Genomic DNA, 16,089 nt, shown 5'->3' on the forward strand with positions numbered 1-16,089 from the left:
TCAGCTTCACATGAGGATGGGAGCACTCATCCTCTCGCTAGAAAACTGCAGTGCCACTCCTAGATGGACCAGGTGTTTGTGTCGGCCACTTGTGTCGCTTAGCTTAGTCACACAGCGACCTTGGTGCGCCTCTTTTTTTCTTTGCATCATGTGCTGTTTGGGGACTATTTTTTTGAAGTGCCATCCTGCCTGACACTGCAGTGCCACTCCTAGATGGGCCAGGTGTTTGTGTCGGCCACTTGGGTCTTTGTGTCGGCCACTTGGGTCTCTTAGCTTAGTCACACAGCTACCTCATTGCGCCTCTTTTTTTTCTTTGCATCATGTGCTGTTTGGGGACTATTTTTTTGAAGTGCCATCCTGTCTGACACTGCAGTGCCACTCCTAGATGGGCCAGGTGTTTGTGTCGGCCACTTGGGTCGTTTAGCTTAGTCTTCCAGCGACCTCGGTGCAAATTTTAGGACTAAAAATAATATTGTGAGGTGTTCAGAATAGACTGGAAATGAGTGGAAATTATGGTTATTGAGGTTAATAATACTATGGGATCAAAATGACCCCCAAATTCTATGATTTAAGCTGTTTTTGAGGGTTTTTTGTAAAAAAAAAAAACGAATCCAAAACACACCCGAATCCGACAAAAAAATTTCAGGGAGGTTTTGCCAAAACGCGTCCGAATGCAAAACACGGCCGCGGAACCGAATCTAAAACCAAAACCCGAAAAATTTCCGGTGCACATCACTAGTCCCTAGTCCCGTAAAGGGAGAATTACAGAAATACACATAACATAATAAGGTTATAAGTTTTCTCTCCTTTCTGCTCAAGTGATTGTGGGACACTATGAAAATGTCTCAGTGGAAGTAATTTCACAAGTGTTTAATCTGCAATAATGTCAGTTCCTGTTTCTTGAACAGGTCACTTCAAAGCATGATGCATGCTGGGAACTTACTACCTCTTCTTCCTGCTGTTGTGCCTATGTAGATGTGAAGTGAAAGGGAGGAGGGAATGTGTGGCTGATAAAATACTACTATTCTAGGGCTTTGCAATGTTGCATATGTGATTTTTAAATCCCATTCTAACATAGTTGTTTTTTGGGGCTGCTTTTGCCCCTTTTCCTCTAAAATGCTGGGTCTTACCTGGGTTGTCGAACACTGGTCCAACAGCCAGATCAGACCCCATTCACAACACAGGCTGGACTTGGAATATCGGTGGGTAGACCACTTTCATGCTGCGCTCCTGTGCACTCTTTCTGTTCTGCCGGTGCTTGGAGATGACCCGGCTTTTTCTATACCAGATGATACTAGCTACCCAGGTCGGATTCCTGGGTCACTGGACCTGGATAATTTTTGAAGGACCCTTTCCCACCAAGCCAGGACTCTGATAGACCCAGCAGTAACCTGGGTTATTGCAGTAGTGGAAAAGGGATATTATGGTGACTTAGTGCATGGTATTTGCCAAGTCATGATTTAAGTATGTTTTAAAGCATGCATGTCCAAACTGCGGCCCTCCAGCTGTTGTGAAACTACATATCCCAGCATGCCCTGACACAGTTTTGCTGTCAGAGAATGCTAAAGCTGTGTCAGGTCATGCTGGGATGTGTAGTTTCTCAACAGCTGGAGGGCCGCAGTTTGGACATGCCTGTTTTAAAGACTATTTGAATTGAAACCATTCTTGTATATAAAGTAGTGTTCATTCTAGCACCCTGCACCTGCCACAACCCGTGCAGTTCCTCTTTTCTGCCTGGGGTGTCCCACTCTGCTCTGGTGCTTCTATACGCTCTGATCTGTATCTCAGTGCTGAGATACAGACCAGTGTGTGATAAAAGCACCAGAGCAGAGAGCGACACCCCAGGCAGGAAAGAGGAACTGCACGGCTTGTGACTGGTGCAGGGTGCTAGAATGAACACTATAGAGTAGCATAACTTGGCAGTGAAGACACCCAGTCCCCTTCATTACAGCCAGGTTTTAAGGATATCCATGTGTCCGTGGTGAGAAGTAGTAATTGCAACGCACTTGCGCCAATTGTCCATAATTGCATTGATCTCTAATATTCTTTCGCCTTTATTTATATTTCTTGCCAGGAACATCTGCTCAGCAGCTAGATGCTACATTCAGCACAAGTGCCTCCTTGGAGATCTTTGAACTAGATTGGGATGATCCCTCACTGGACATGAAGTCATGTGCTACAGTTGAATCCTCTCACAGGTAATGAATGCAATAGAAGAAAAAGAAGAAAGCTCATTGCTTATATAGAACTCCTGCAAATACAAAGTATCAAAAATCAGTAAATGAAATAATGGTAATTAAAAATACAAAATTAATATAATGAGAAACACGCTGCAGTGTTGAATCATAAATATACAGTATAAGTTACAAAAAAGGAAAGAAATATTTATTATAATCCACATAAATGTCTAAATAATATTTAAAAAAAATTATATATATATATATATACATACATACATACATACATACATACAGCGTGGGGCTCGGCACTCTCCGCATACACACTTTTACTTGTTCCGTTGCCCTCCGTATTAGGGGGGTATAGCAACTCCCCAATGATACAAACACGTGAACGGCGGCACTCGGAAATTATGACACTGCACAGAAAGCTTGTAGCCTTGTGGCTACAAGCTTTCTGTGCAGTGTCATCATTTCCGAGTGCCGCCGTTCACGTGTTTATCATTTCCGAGTGCCGCCGTTCATGTGTGTGTGTATGTATGTGTATATATATATATATATATATATATGTGTGGAGAAGAAAGGCGGCACTCGGAATAATGTGGTGAAACGAAACCACTCAGTGTTTAATACACACTTTTACTTGTTCCGTTGCCCTCCGTATTAGGGGGGTACAGCAACTCCCCAATGTATTCCTTCTGTATTCAATTGTTTTATGGTTGCCCACTGGAGCAATTCAATTGTTTCCTCTCCCCCTTGGGTGTGCATACCACATGTGCTCGCTCATTAATACTGGGTTTAGCCGCACAAAGCGTCTAAACCCACCTAAACAAATGTTTGGGCACCTAAAGTGTTGACTTACTGCACATTTCAACACGCCACCCCATGAGGCTGTGAGATGAAATGTGTATGTGTGTGTGCCCCACTGCATGCATGCCTAAGCGGAGCAGCAATTAAATTGCTCGTTTGGTGCCATCTAATGGCAGTGAAAAACAATTGTATTCCTCCAATAGTGTGTAAACACAATTCACATTTGATAAGTTGTGAAGTCCCATCTGATGACTGCATATTAGATGGGATGACGCAATTTACAACACCGGTTATATTAACCATACAATGATATATCTTACGGCGGATCTTGCAGTGTGTATGCAGACACAATATATTGATACATTGTATCGGCCCATCGCTGGATTGGCAGATGTTTGTACCCAGCTTAGCTGTACATCTGTCATTTCATATGGGAATTTTGAAACTTCATTATAGAGTAGCACTTGTACACAAGGAGCACCATGAGGAAAATTATTTAAGGGCATTAAGATGTGGACAATGTTTCTTTGTCTGTGCGAAGTCAGTTTTTAGGTTAGTGTCTCTTTTTAAAGTTATTAATGCTGCTTAATCTTTAAACGCAACCCATTTTGACATTGTATATTCTCATAAAAGGTCTTGACTTGTTGTTGCTCTTGTGACCTTATTTCAGGTTCCATAAGCTAATTTGGGGGCCACACAGAATGGACTCGGACAGCAGTGTTTCAGGCATTTTAATAGCTGGAGGCGAAAATGGAAATGTCATTCTTTACGACCAAGCTAAGATTTTGGCTGGTGATAATGATGTAGTGATCACTCAACAGGATAAACATACTGGACCAGTAAGAGCTTTGGATGTGAACACATTTCAGGTTAGATACGTTACTTTTTCTATTGTATATCTTTTGGACATTAAGGAGTAAAGCAATAAAATGCAAGTACATTCCTAATGTTTTTATTTCTTTTTCCAAGCCTGAAATATAACCGTTTCTGTCATAATAACATCCCTTAATGATTGCCCTATATCCTGGGTTTCTTTACCTTTAGCATGTGTACTCTAGGGGGTTCCTCGTGTTGATTCAATGGTACTTCAGTGTTTTAAATCTGAAATATAGTAATAAATAATAAAACACATACAAAACTAATTAGATTCATTTTAAAGCATTTTAAATTACATTGAATGTGTATAAATTTACTAACGTCAAAGGCTAAATTGATTATATTTCCACACATTAGGAGATACTCTGTATCCACAAGCACACTTTAAGGTATACTTGGTAAATATTTATTAATGCATGGGGGTTCAAAGCCGATATTCAGGAACCCTGCCCTATACTGGTGAACGTGAACATGCCTAGTTCTGAACAGTCTTATACACATTCCCTCATTCGGCCAGTAGTGCTAAAAATAAATTTTACCATACCACAGTGGTGTTACTAGTATCGTTATCATTGGTGTACCAGAAGTCTTTTGAATCCCTTGTTACATATGACGAAATATTCACATACTATCCATGAGTGCTCCAACTTTTTGTAAGAATAATGTCTTTGAACATGCCTCAGCATGCAGGTGACCAGAGTGTCTATTGATTCACCACTTTATCTTGAATTATGCTTAGCTGTAACCAGGATTGTGCAGCAGGGGCAGCTTTCTAGGCCACACAGAAAGTTTAGTTATAGGCGTGATTGATTAAAATTGAGTGCAAGGAGGATCAGTCCTCTCTCTCTTATACCAGGTGCTAAAGTTTCTAGTTACTGCTGTGGTTGACACCAGCTTTCTTATTTTTTTTTTTGCCTTACATAGTGCTTTGATTTATGTGTCACATTTGTTGATTAGATAACAATTCTTTCCTGTTTTCCTATTTGTAGACAAATCTCGTAGCTTCTGGTGCTAATGAGTCTGAGATTTACATCTGGGATTTGAATAACTTTGCTGTTCCCATGACACCCGGCGCCAAATCTCAGGTAAGAGACATTGTTTATATGTTTAATTGTCTGGTCTTAATAATTACAACCATTAAGGTGTTACTAAGTAAGTTTTAGTTTATGTTCCCTTAAATATTTACCACACTAAAGTCATGATGTGAAAACACCTAATTACATATGGCATAAAGAGGGATAATTGTATTACCGCACAGATTGTTCACTGAAAATAGATTTACATGATTAGTTCTCCGTACACAAAAGGAATGCTCATTTGGTTAAATCTTGTCCTGGGACTGTTGTGCAGATTATGTAACCAGGTTCCTTTAAATTGCTCTAGTGGTTTGCTGAATAGCTTCTTGTACATGGACATCCTGTATATTTTTTTTCTTTTCAATCAAGACTCCTCTACATACAGTATACTTCTGGGAGCAATTATCCTCAACTGTACGCTTTTGTAGTACTGAGAAATTCGCCTCTATTACCTTTTCGAGACCACTTTGACTTTACTTTTCTTTCTTTTTTTTTTATATGCTGTTTTTTAGGGGGACACAAACGGGTGTGGATCAGTATCTACACTAATAAGGTCTACAGTCAATAGGTTGACCACTAATGGTCAACAGGGTCAAAAGGTCAGCATGGAATAGGTAGACAGTAGAAAATGTCTACAGTGTCAAAAATCTGACATGGAATTAGTCGACTGAAAAAAAGTAGTTTTGTCACTTTTCTGCCACAAAAATCCCCATTAGTGTACCGCGTTCGCTCGCCATGGTTCAAGCACAACCCAAAAAGAAGCTCTTCTGAGGACTTTAACAGTAGTATTGGTTAAACTCTGAGGATGCGGAATTAATAATGGATCGTGTTCAGCTCTTTGGTGACTCCTGATCACAATCTATGTCTGGCCCCCTAGGTAGCACCCATCACTAGGCAAAGGATATTGGAGGTTATTCAGGTTGCATCGCTAAGCGATGCTAATTGATGCGACCACAATAACTCCGCCGGCGGCGCCACTGTGCACGTGCAGGCACCGTATTGCATGTGCGCAGCCAGCAAATGCGATTGGCGCACAATGAGTGCGAATATGTGTGGGGGGTGGCATTGGAGAGTTGCGGGGGTGGCGCGTGGAAAACGGGGGCGGGTCTGCTGTGTTTTCTGGGTGGCTGCTTGACAGGGGGTTATCCATAGTTGCTACGACCACAATTAAATTGTGGTCGCAGCCACTGGGCAGGCCATTCTGCATGCTGGACGGCCTTGTCCTGCGATGGGCGGCCCCCAGCATGCGAAAGAAAGGAGTGCGGATTCTTCTTTTTAGCAAAATCTGCAATCCACACTGAATAATCCTCATTATTGGATGTACTTTTACAAACAATCTCTGAAGCATTTGTGATTCTCATGGGTTCCCAACCAGAACACAGTGCTATGACATTTCAGGACTCCAGGTTCCTATTGTTGTCTGCTGTGCTGTGTCATCAGAATCACAGAGATTTTTCCTCCAACCTTTTAATGGTTTCTTCTGCAGAAGAGATTCAAGACGGAGTCGTTTTGGTGATTTAGGCCATGAGAGAGTTTTTGGTAACATTTGGAAAAACGTGCCTACATATTATATTTGGAGCCAACTTTTATAGAAGCAGACTTTCAGTTTTGGAATCTTTCTTTTGTTGTTGGCTCCATGTGCTTTTACCAAGGCTTTTGCCTCTAGTACGGTGCTTCAGTGTAGTTTCTGTTTTTGTGGTGAGGGCCCAATCCAAAGAGCTGATGTACATAATATTTGGCCTACTATTTTAGCTCTAGGAGTTGTACTTCTGGTTTATAAATGGAACCAAATCATTGCTGACAGCATCAACTTTACATGATGCTACTGGGTGTCCATTTTATGGTACTTTTATAGATGCTTCTTCCTCTTGATAAAACTTGCTCTGTGCAAGTGCTGATCTCTCCGCTTTTGGTCAACCTGCGCTACAATCCTGTACTGCAAGAGGGTGGTGGAGACATTGGGGGTGACTCAGATCTGATCGCTGCTGTGCGATCAGGTACTAACTGCGCATGCGTATACACCGCAACGCGCACACGCGAAGGACAGCAACAAAGGGCATCGCTGGTCAGCGACGGGATGGTGCAAAAAATCCGATCGCACGGGCGTTCACAATGTGATTTGACAGGAGGAAGCCGTGTGGGGGTGGTAACTGACCGTTTACTGGGAGTGTCAGGGAAAACGCAGGCGTGCCCAAGCGTTTTCAGGGATGGTGTCTGACGTCAGCTCCGGCCCCGATCAGCCTGTTCTCATCGCACTGTAGGAGTAAGTCCTGGGCTGCGCAGAGACTGCACAAAGTGGATTTTTGCAGCTCGGCGTACACATGCGATCGCACACTTGCAGCTGAATTTACACTCCCCCTGGAGGCGGCGACTATCTGAATGCAGGACGGCAAAGTTTGCAGCGCAGCGATCAGATCTGAATCACCCTCTTTGTCTTTACACTGTTTGAATACCTTTATATACTCCCTTCCACATGAATATTATTCAAAATGCACCTCTGTTCGTGGGACGGGTCATTTGGGCATCTTGAGTGTCCTATTCAGTCTGGTTGCCTCCTTTGGTTTGGTGGATGGATCTCTTCCCATCTGTCTGCAGTGATACCTTCTCAGTCCCATGTAGTGAGATAACCACTACAAACTTTAGCCTCCTGCTATAGGATATGGTATATGTAGGGTACATGGTTTTCTCAGGAGTCCATCTTGTCAATCTATGCCCAGGCATGTGCCTAGTGGAAACAATATGATAAAAAAGACCTTCCAGATAAGGTGTTCCATGGGAACAGAACAAAGGAGATCAGTACCACACTGCAGGACTTTTTGAACCAGGTTCAGGGTCTACAAAGAAGAGGATATACAATAAGTGAATATGGCCACTGTTTTTTTTGTTTTGTTTCTTAACAGACAAAAAATTCAAATGTTCTTGGATGCACCAGCATTGTCCATGGATCTTATCATCCACAATTCATGAGTTCCATCACTTGGACACACGGTTTGTCATTTACAAACCTTATAGGAAGGGATGCAGTGCCTCTTTGCAGTGTGGCTGAGTTTTGTTTTAAGGCAGCAATTTGGCAGGCCTGTTATGTGATGGGTGACTGTTTACCCCAGGTTGACAGCCCTTCTTAGGCCATACATCATTGAGTCTTGGAGAACAAAGTTTGCACAGCAGCCACCTGGTAGTCCATGCATACTTTTTCCAAATTTTACAAACTGGATGGCAGGGGTGTATCTAGGGGACCGAGCGCCCCTGGCAAAATAAGGGACTGGAGCCCTCCAAGGCCCTCATTCCGAGTTGATCGCTAGCTGCTTTCGGTCGTAGCGCTGCAATTTGTTGAAAAAGTGGCACTTCTGCGCATGCATATGGTGCGCACTGCGAACGCGCGTCGTACTTTCACACAAAACTATGCAGTTGCACACAAGGTCTAGCAACGCTTTTCAGTCGCACTGCTGATCGGTGAGTGATTGACAGGAAGTGGGTGTTTCTGGGCGGAAACTGACCGTTTTTTGGGGAGTGTGTGTAAAAACGCAGGCGTGCCCGATAAAAACGGGGGAGTGGCTGGCCGAACGCAGGGCATGTTTGTGACGTCAAATAAGGAACTGAACAGTCTGAAGTGATCGCTAGCTAGGAGTAAGTTTCGAGCTGCTCAGAAACTGCACAGCCTTTTTCTCTGACGTCCTAGTGGATGCTGGGAACTCCGTAAGGACCATGGGGAATAGCGGGCTCCGAAGGAGGCTGGGCACTCTAGAAAGATCTTAGACTACCTGGTGTGCACTGGCTCCTCCCACTATGACCCTCCTCCAAGCCTCAGTTAGATTTCGTGCCCGGCCGAGGTTGGATGCACACTAGGGGCTCTCCTGAGCTCTTAGAAAGAAATAGACTTAGGTTTTTTATTTTCAGTGAGACCTGCTGGCAACAGGCTCACTGCAGCGAGGGACTAAGGGGAGAAGAAGCGAACTCGCCTGCTTGCAGCCGGATTGGGCTTCTTAGGCTACTGGACACCATTAGCTCCAGAGGGATCGACCGCAGGCCCAGCCTTGATGTTCGGTCCCGGAGCCGCGCCGCCGTCCCCCTTACAGAGCCAGAAGCAAGAAGATGGTCCGGAAAAACGGCGGCATGAAGACATCAGTCTTCACCAAGGTAGCGCACAGCACTGCAGCTGTGCGCCATTGCTCCTCTCACACTTCACACTCCGGTCACTGAGGGTGCAGGGCGCTGGGGGGGGGCGCCCTGAGGCAGCAATAAAAACACCTTGGCTGGCAAAAATACCTCAATATATAGCTCCAGGGGCTATATATGAGGTAAATACCCCTGCCAGATTCCATAAAAAAGCGGGAGAATAGGCCGCGGAAAAGGGGCGGAGCTATCTCCCTCAGCACACTGGCGCCATTTTTCCCTCACAGCTCCGCTGGAAGGAAGCTCCCTAGCTCTCCCCTGCAATCTACACTACAGAAAAGGGTTAAAAAAGAGAGGGGGGGCACTAAATTTAGGCGCAGTATACATTATATATAAAAACAGCAGCTATAGGGGACATAACTCAGTTAGTCCCTGCATTATATAGCGCTCTGGTGTGTGCTGGCATACTCTCACTCTGTACCCCCAAAGGGCTTTTGTGGGTCCTGTCCTCGTTTAGAGCATTCCCTGTGTGTCTGCGGTGTGTCGGTACGGCTGTGTCGACATGTTGAATGAGGAGGCTTATATGGTGACGGAACAGAGGCCGATATATGTGATGTCGCCCCCTGTTGGGCCGACACCAGAGTGGATGGATAGGTGAAAGGTATTAACCGACAGTGTCAACTCCTTACATAAAAGGGTGGATGACGTAACAGCTGTGGGACAGCCGGCTTCTCAGCCCGCGCCTGCCCAGGCGTCTCAAAGACCATCAGGGGCTCAAAAACGCCCGCTCTCTCAGATGGCAGACACAGATGTCGACACGGAGTCTGACTCCAGTGTCGACAAGGTTGAGACATATACACAATCCACTAGGAACATCCGTGACTTGATCCCGGCAATAAAAAATATGTTATACATTTCTGACATTAACCCAAGCACCTCTAAAAATGGGTTTTAGGTTTGGGGAGAAAAAACAGGCAGTGTTTTGTTCCCCCATCAGATGAATAAATGAAGTGTGTGAAAAGCGTGGGTTCCCCCGTTAAGAAACTGGTAATTTATAAAAAGTTACTGATGGCGTACCCTTTCCCGCCAGGAGGATAAGTTACGCTGGGAGATATCCCCTAGGGTGGATAAGGCGCTCACACGGTTGTCAAAAAAGGTGGCACTGCCGTTTTAGGAACGGCCACTTTGAAGGTACCTGTTGATAAAAAGCAGGAGGCTATCCTGAAGTCTGTATTTACACACTCAGGTACTAGACTGAAACCTGCAGATCGTGCTGCTGCAGCGTGGTCGGTGACCCTGTCAAGCATACTAGTTTGCTAATATGAGAACATATTAAAGACGTCGTCTTATATATGAGGGATGCACAGAGGGATATTTTGCCGGCTGGCATCCAAAATGAATGTAATGTCCATTCTGTCAGGAGGGTATTAGAGACCTGTCACTGGACAGGTGATGCTGACTTAAAAAGCGCATAGAGATTCTGCCTTATAAGGGTGAGGAATTATTTGGGGATGGTCTCTGGGACCTCGTATCCACAGCAACTGCTGGGAAGAAATATTTTTACCTCAGGTTTCCTCAAAACAGACAAAGGTACAGTCCTTTCGGCTTCAGAAAAGCAAGCGGGTCAAATGGCGCTTCCTTTCTGTACAGAGACAAGGGAAGAGGGAAAAAGCTGCACCAGTCAGCCTGTTCCCAGAATCAAAATTCTTCCCCCGCTTCCTGTGAGTCCACAGCATGACGCGGGTGCTCCACAGGTGTAGCCAGGTACGGTGGGGGGCCGTCTCAAAAATTTCAGCAATTAGTGGGCTCGCTCACAGGTGGATCCCTGTTTCTTTCAAGTAGTATTTCAGGGGTACAAGCTGGAATTAGAGATGTCCCCCCCCAGCCGTTTCCTAAAATATGCCTTGCTGACAACTCCCTCAGGCAGGGAGGCTGTGCTAGAGGCAATTAATAAGCGGTATTCCCAGCAGGTAATACTCAAGGTGCCCCTACTTCAACAAGGACGGGGTTACTATTCCACACGGTTTGGGGTACCGAAACCGCATGGTTCGGTGTGACCCATTTTATATTTAAAATCCTTGAACACATACATAAAAAAATTCAAGTTCAAGATGGAATCGCTCAGGGCGGTTATTGCAAGCCTGGACGAGGGGGATTACATGGTATCCCGGGACATCAAGGATGCTTACCTGTATGTCCCCATTTACCATCCTCGCCAGGAGTACCTCAGATTTGTGGTACAGGATTACCATTACCAAGTCCAGACACTGCCGTTTGGACTGTACATGGCACCGAGGGTGTTTTATCAAGGTAATGGCCGAAATGATGATACTCCTTCGAAAAAAGGGAGTTTTAATTATCCTGTAATTGGACAATCTCTTTATAAGGGCGAGGTCCAAGGAGCAGTTGGTAGTCGGGGTAGCACTATTTTGGAAAGTGCTACAACAGCACGGTTGGATTCTAAACAGTCCAAAGTCACAGCTGGTTCCTATGACACGTCTACTGTTCCTGGGGATGGTTCTGGACATAAACCAGAAATAGTGTTTCTCCCGGAGGAGAAAGCCAAGGAGTTGTCATCTCTAGTCAGAGACCTCCTGAAGCCAAAACAGGTAGCGGTGCATCGTTGCACGCGAGTCCTGGGAAAAATGGTAGCTTCCTACGAAGCAATCCCATTAGGTAGGTTCCATACAAGAACTTTTCAGAGGGACCTGTTGGACAAGTGGTCCGGATCGCATCTTCCGATGCATAGGCTGATAACCCTGTCTCCAAGGACCAGGGTATCTCTACTGTGGTGGCTGCAGAGTGCCCATCTTCAAGAGGGCCGCAGGTTCGGCATACAGGACTAGGTCCTAGTGACCATGGATGCCAGCCTTTGAGGCTGGGGGGCAGTCACACAGGGAAGAAACTTCCAGGGACCTTGGTCAAGTCAGGTGATTTCCCTACACATAAATATTCTGGACCTGAGGGCCATTTACAATGCCCTGAGGCCGGCAAGGCCTCTGCTTCAAAACCAGCCAGTACTGATCCAATCAGACAACATCACGGCAGTCGCCCATGTAAACCAACAGGGCGGCACAAGAAGCAGAATGGCGATGGCAGAAGCCACAAGGATTCTCCGATAGGCGGAAAATCATGTGTTAGCACTGTCAGCAGTGTTCATTCCCGGAGTGGACAACTGGGAAGCAGATCTTCTCAACAGACACGACCTCCACCCGGGAGAGTGGGGACTTCCTCCAGAAGTCTTCCAAAGGATTGTACACCATTGGGAAAGGCCACAGGTGGACATGATGACGTCCCGCCTCAACAAAAAGCTATAAAAGATATTGCGCCAGGTCAAGGGACCCTCAGGCGATAGCTGTGGACACTCTGGTAACACCGTGGGTGTACCAGTCGGTTTATGTGTTCTCCCCTCTGCCTCTCATACCAAAGGTACTGAGAATAATAAGAAGGCGAGGAGTAAGAACGATACTCGTGGTTCCGGACTGGCCAAGAAGAGCTTGGTACCCAGAACTTCAAGAATTTATATCAGAGGACCCATGGCCTCTGCCACTCAGACACGACCTGCGGCAGCAGGGGCCCTGTCTGTTCCAAGACTTACCGCGGCTGCGTTTGACGGCATGGCGGTTGAACGCCGGATCCTGAAGGAAAAGGGCATTCCGGAGGAAGTCATTCCTACGCTTACTAAAGCCAGGAAAGAGGTTACAGCAAATCATTATCACCGCATATGGCGGAAATATGTTGCATGGTGTGAGGCCGAAAGGGCCCCAACAGAGGAATTTCAACTAGGTCGATTTCTGCATTTCCTGCAAGCAGGAGTGACTATGGGCCTTAAATTAGGTTCCATTAAGGTACAGATCTCGGCTCTGTCGATTTTCTTTCAAAAAGAACTAGCTTCAGTACCTGAAGTTCAGACATTTATAAAAGGAGTGCTGCATATTCAGCCCCCGTTTGTGCCTCCTGTGGCACCTTGGGACCACTAAAGACCGTGGATCTGTAATATCTCACTTGGAAAGTGGTCATGTTATTGGCCTTGGCCTCGGCCAGGCGAGTATCAGAATTGGCGGCTTTATCATGTAAAGGCCCTTATCTGATTTTCCATATGGATAGGGCAGAATTGAGGACTCGTCCCCAGTTTCTCCCTAAGGTGGTGTCAGCGTTTCACCTGAACCAGCCTATTGTGGTGCTTGCGGCTACTAGGGACTTGGAGGACTCCAAGTTGTTAGACGTGGTCAGGGCCCTGAAAATATATGTTTCCAGAACGGCTGGAGTCAGAAAATCTGACTCGCTGTTTATCCTATATGCACCCAACAAGCTGGGTGGTCCTGCTTCTACGCAGACTATTGCTCGTTGGATTTGTAGTACAATTCAGCTTGCACATTCTGTGGCAGGCCTGCCACAGCCAAAATCTGTCAATGCCCATTCCACAAGGAAGGTGGGCTCATCTTGGGCGGCTGCCCGAGGGGTCTTGGCTTTACAACTTTGCCGAGCTGCTACTTGGTCAGGGGCAAACACGTTTGCAAAATTCTATAAATTTGATACCCTGGCTGAGGAGGACCTGGAGTTCTCTCATTCGGTGTTGCAGAGTCATCCGCACTCTCCCGCCCGTTTGGGAGCTTTGGTATAATCCCCATGGTCCTTACGGAGTTCCCAGCATCCACTAGGACGTCAGAGAAAATAAGAATTTACTCACCGGTAATTCTATTTCTCGTAGTCCGTAGTGGATGCTGGGCGCCCATCCCAAGTGCGGTTTATCTGCAATACTTGTACATAGTTATTGTTAACTAAATCGGGTTATTGTTGAGCCATCTGTTGAGAGGCTCAGTTTTTTCATACTGTTAACTGGGTTTCATATCACGAGTTATACGGTGTGATTGGTGTGGCTGGTATGAGTCTTACCCGGGATTCAAAATCCTTCCTTATTGTGTACGCTCGTCCGGGCACGGTGTCCTAACTGAGGCTTGGAGGAGGGTCATAGTGGGAGGAGCCAGTGCACACCAGGTAGTCTAAGATCTTTCTAGAGTGCCCAGCCTCCTTCGGAGCCCGCTATTCCCCATGGTCCTTACGGAGTGCCCAGCATCCACTACGGACTACGAGAAATAGAATTACCGGTGAGTAAATTCTTATTTTTTGGAGCAGTTCTGTGATCCTTTCGGTCGCACTTCTGCTAAGCTAAGATACACTCCCAGAGGGCAGCGGCCTAGCGTTTGCACTGCTGCTAAAAGCAGCTAGCGAGCGATCAACTCGGAATGAGGGCCCATATTTGAAATAAGAAAGGTGCATGTGCAAAAAAGGGACATACTCTTTTGGGAAAGGGGCGTGACCATACAATAGTTCCCCATATTCAAATTATGCTACACAGTAGTAACCCTTATACACATCATGCCCACACAGTAGCAGTTTTCTTTACACATTATGCCCATACAGTAATTCTTATAACACTGAGGAGATATCAGCAGTGCCTGGCCTGGCTGAGGATGCAATGCCACCCAAGGCCAGGTAGTATAATCAAATAGTAGTGGAAAGAAGTGTAGTGCAGCGCACTACCCAGTGGTGCAAGTAGAAACAAATGGGCGTGGCCAATGAAAATGGGGGCATGATACACATATGACCCCAGTACTGTAGTGCCAGATACACATATGCCCCCAATAGTACCAGATACACACATGCCCCCACAGTGCCAGATATGCCCCCACGGTGCTAGGTATGCCCCCACGGTGCCAGATATGCCCCCACATTGCCAGATATGCCCCACAGTGCTAGATATGCCCCCACAGTGCTAGAGACACATCTTCCCCCACGTTGCCAGATATGCCCTCACAGTGCCAGATACGCACATGCCCCCACAGTGCCAGATATGCCCCCAAGGTGCCAGATATGCCCCCACATTGTCAGATATGCCCCACAGTGCTAGATATGCCCCCACAGTGCTAGATACACATCTTCCCCCACGTTGCCAGATATGCCCTCACAGTGCCAGATACACACATGCCTCCATGGTGCCAGATATGCCCCCACAGTGCCAGATGTGCACCACAGTGCTAGATATACCCCCACAGTGCCAGATACACATATGCCCCCGCAGTGCCAGATAAGCCCCCACATTGCCAGTTATGCCCCCACAGTCATGTAGTCATAGTCCCCATCCCCCTCCCAGCACATAGCCATAGTCCCCTCCCAGTAAATAGCCAAAGCCTCCACCTCCCCAAGCAATAGCCGTAGTCCTCCCAGCACATAGCCGTAGTCTCCACCTCTCCCAACACACTCATACACTAGTCCCCCCCCCCTCCCATCACATAACAATAGTTCCCTGCCAGCACAGATAGCCATAGTCCCCCCTCCCTGCACATAGCCCTTCACCTCCCCAGCACATAGCCATAGTCCCCATTCCCCTCCCAGCACATAGCTGTAGTACACCCCTTAGCACATTGTAGTAGTCTCCCCCACTCTCAGCACATACTGTAAATAGCCTACCCACACAGCACATAGTCCTAGTCCCCACCCCACAACATCCCAGCAGATAGCCGTAGTGTCTGGCAATACCTGCTGTGCCGAGCTGCCTGGTGTGGAGGGCAGAGGATCGCTCTGCAGTCAGGAGCTGGCGCCGGTGTCGGGCACCGCACCAAACTACGTGAAGAAACTGAAAAAAGAAAACTACAGCTCCCAGCAGCCCTTGCTGCCGGGAGCTCCCGAAAGCAAAGGTTGCTGGGAGTTGTAGTTTATTTTCAGTTTCTTCCCTGTAGTGCATTTGCATCAGCTCCTGCCTGCTGAGCAATCCTCCACCCTCCATCCTAGGCAATGCACAGGCAGCTTGGCACAGCAGGTATTGCTAGACACTATGGCTTAAGGGATTCTACCCATTGGCCAAGGGTGGCACCGTCAGGCGGCGCCCCCTGCTCAGCTGGCGCCCCTGGCGAGTGCCATCCTGGCCAATGGGTAGATACACCCCTGCTGGATGGTGCCACCTACGTGGAAGCTGTCAGTGGTGGAAGAGACCCCTAGGTGGCTGGTTGTTATTACGCAGTAGTTTCCTCCCAAGG

At 46.6% G+C, this 16,089-nt stretch overlaps 1 protein-coding gene across 8 annotated transcripts in view; it reads left to right on the forward strand.

Moving 5' to 3' along the window:
* Positions 1-16,089, forward strand: part of SEC31A (SEC31 homolog A, COPII coat complex component) — a 134,624-nt gene that overhangs the window by 40,431 nt on the left and 78,104 nt on the right. For all 8 annotated transcript variants that reach the window (XM_063919938.1, XM_063919939.1, XM_063919932.1 and 5 more), the window contains exons 3-5: positions 2,075-2,198; positions 3,658-3,856; positions 4,853-4,948. In XM_063919938.1, coding sequence (XP_063776008.1) covers positions 2,075-2,198; positions 3,658-3,856; positions 4,853-4,948 — 419 coding nt within the window. The remainder of the gene's footprint in view (positions 1-2,074; positions 2,199-3,657; positions 3,857-4,852; positions 4,949-16,089) is intronic.

Source organism: Pseudophryne corroboree, chromosome 1, assembly GCF_028390025.1.
Source record: "Pseudophryne corroboree isolate aPseCor3 chromosome 1, aPseCor3.hap2, whole genome shotgun sequence".
In the NCBI taxonomy this organism is placed as follows: domain Eukaryota; kingdom Metazoa; phylum Chordata; class Amphibia; order Anura; family Myobatrachidae; genus Pseudophryne; species Pseudophryne corroboree.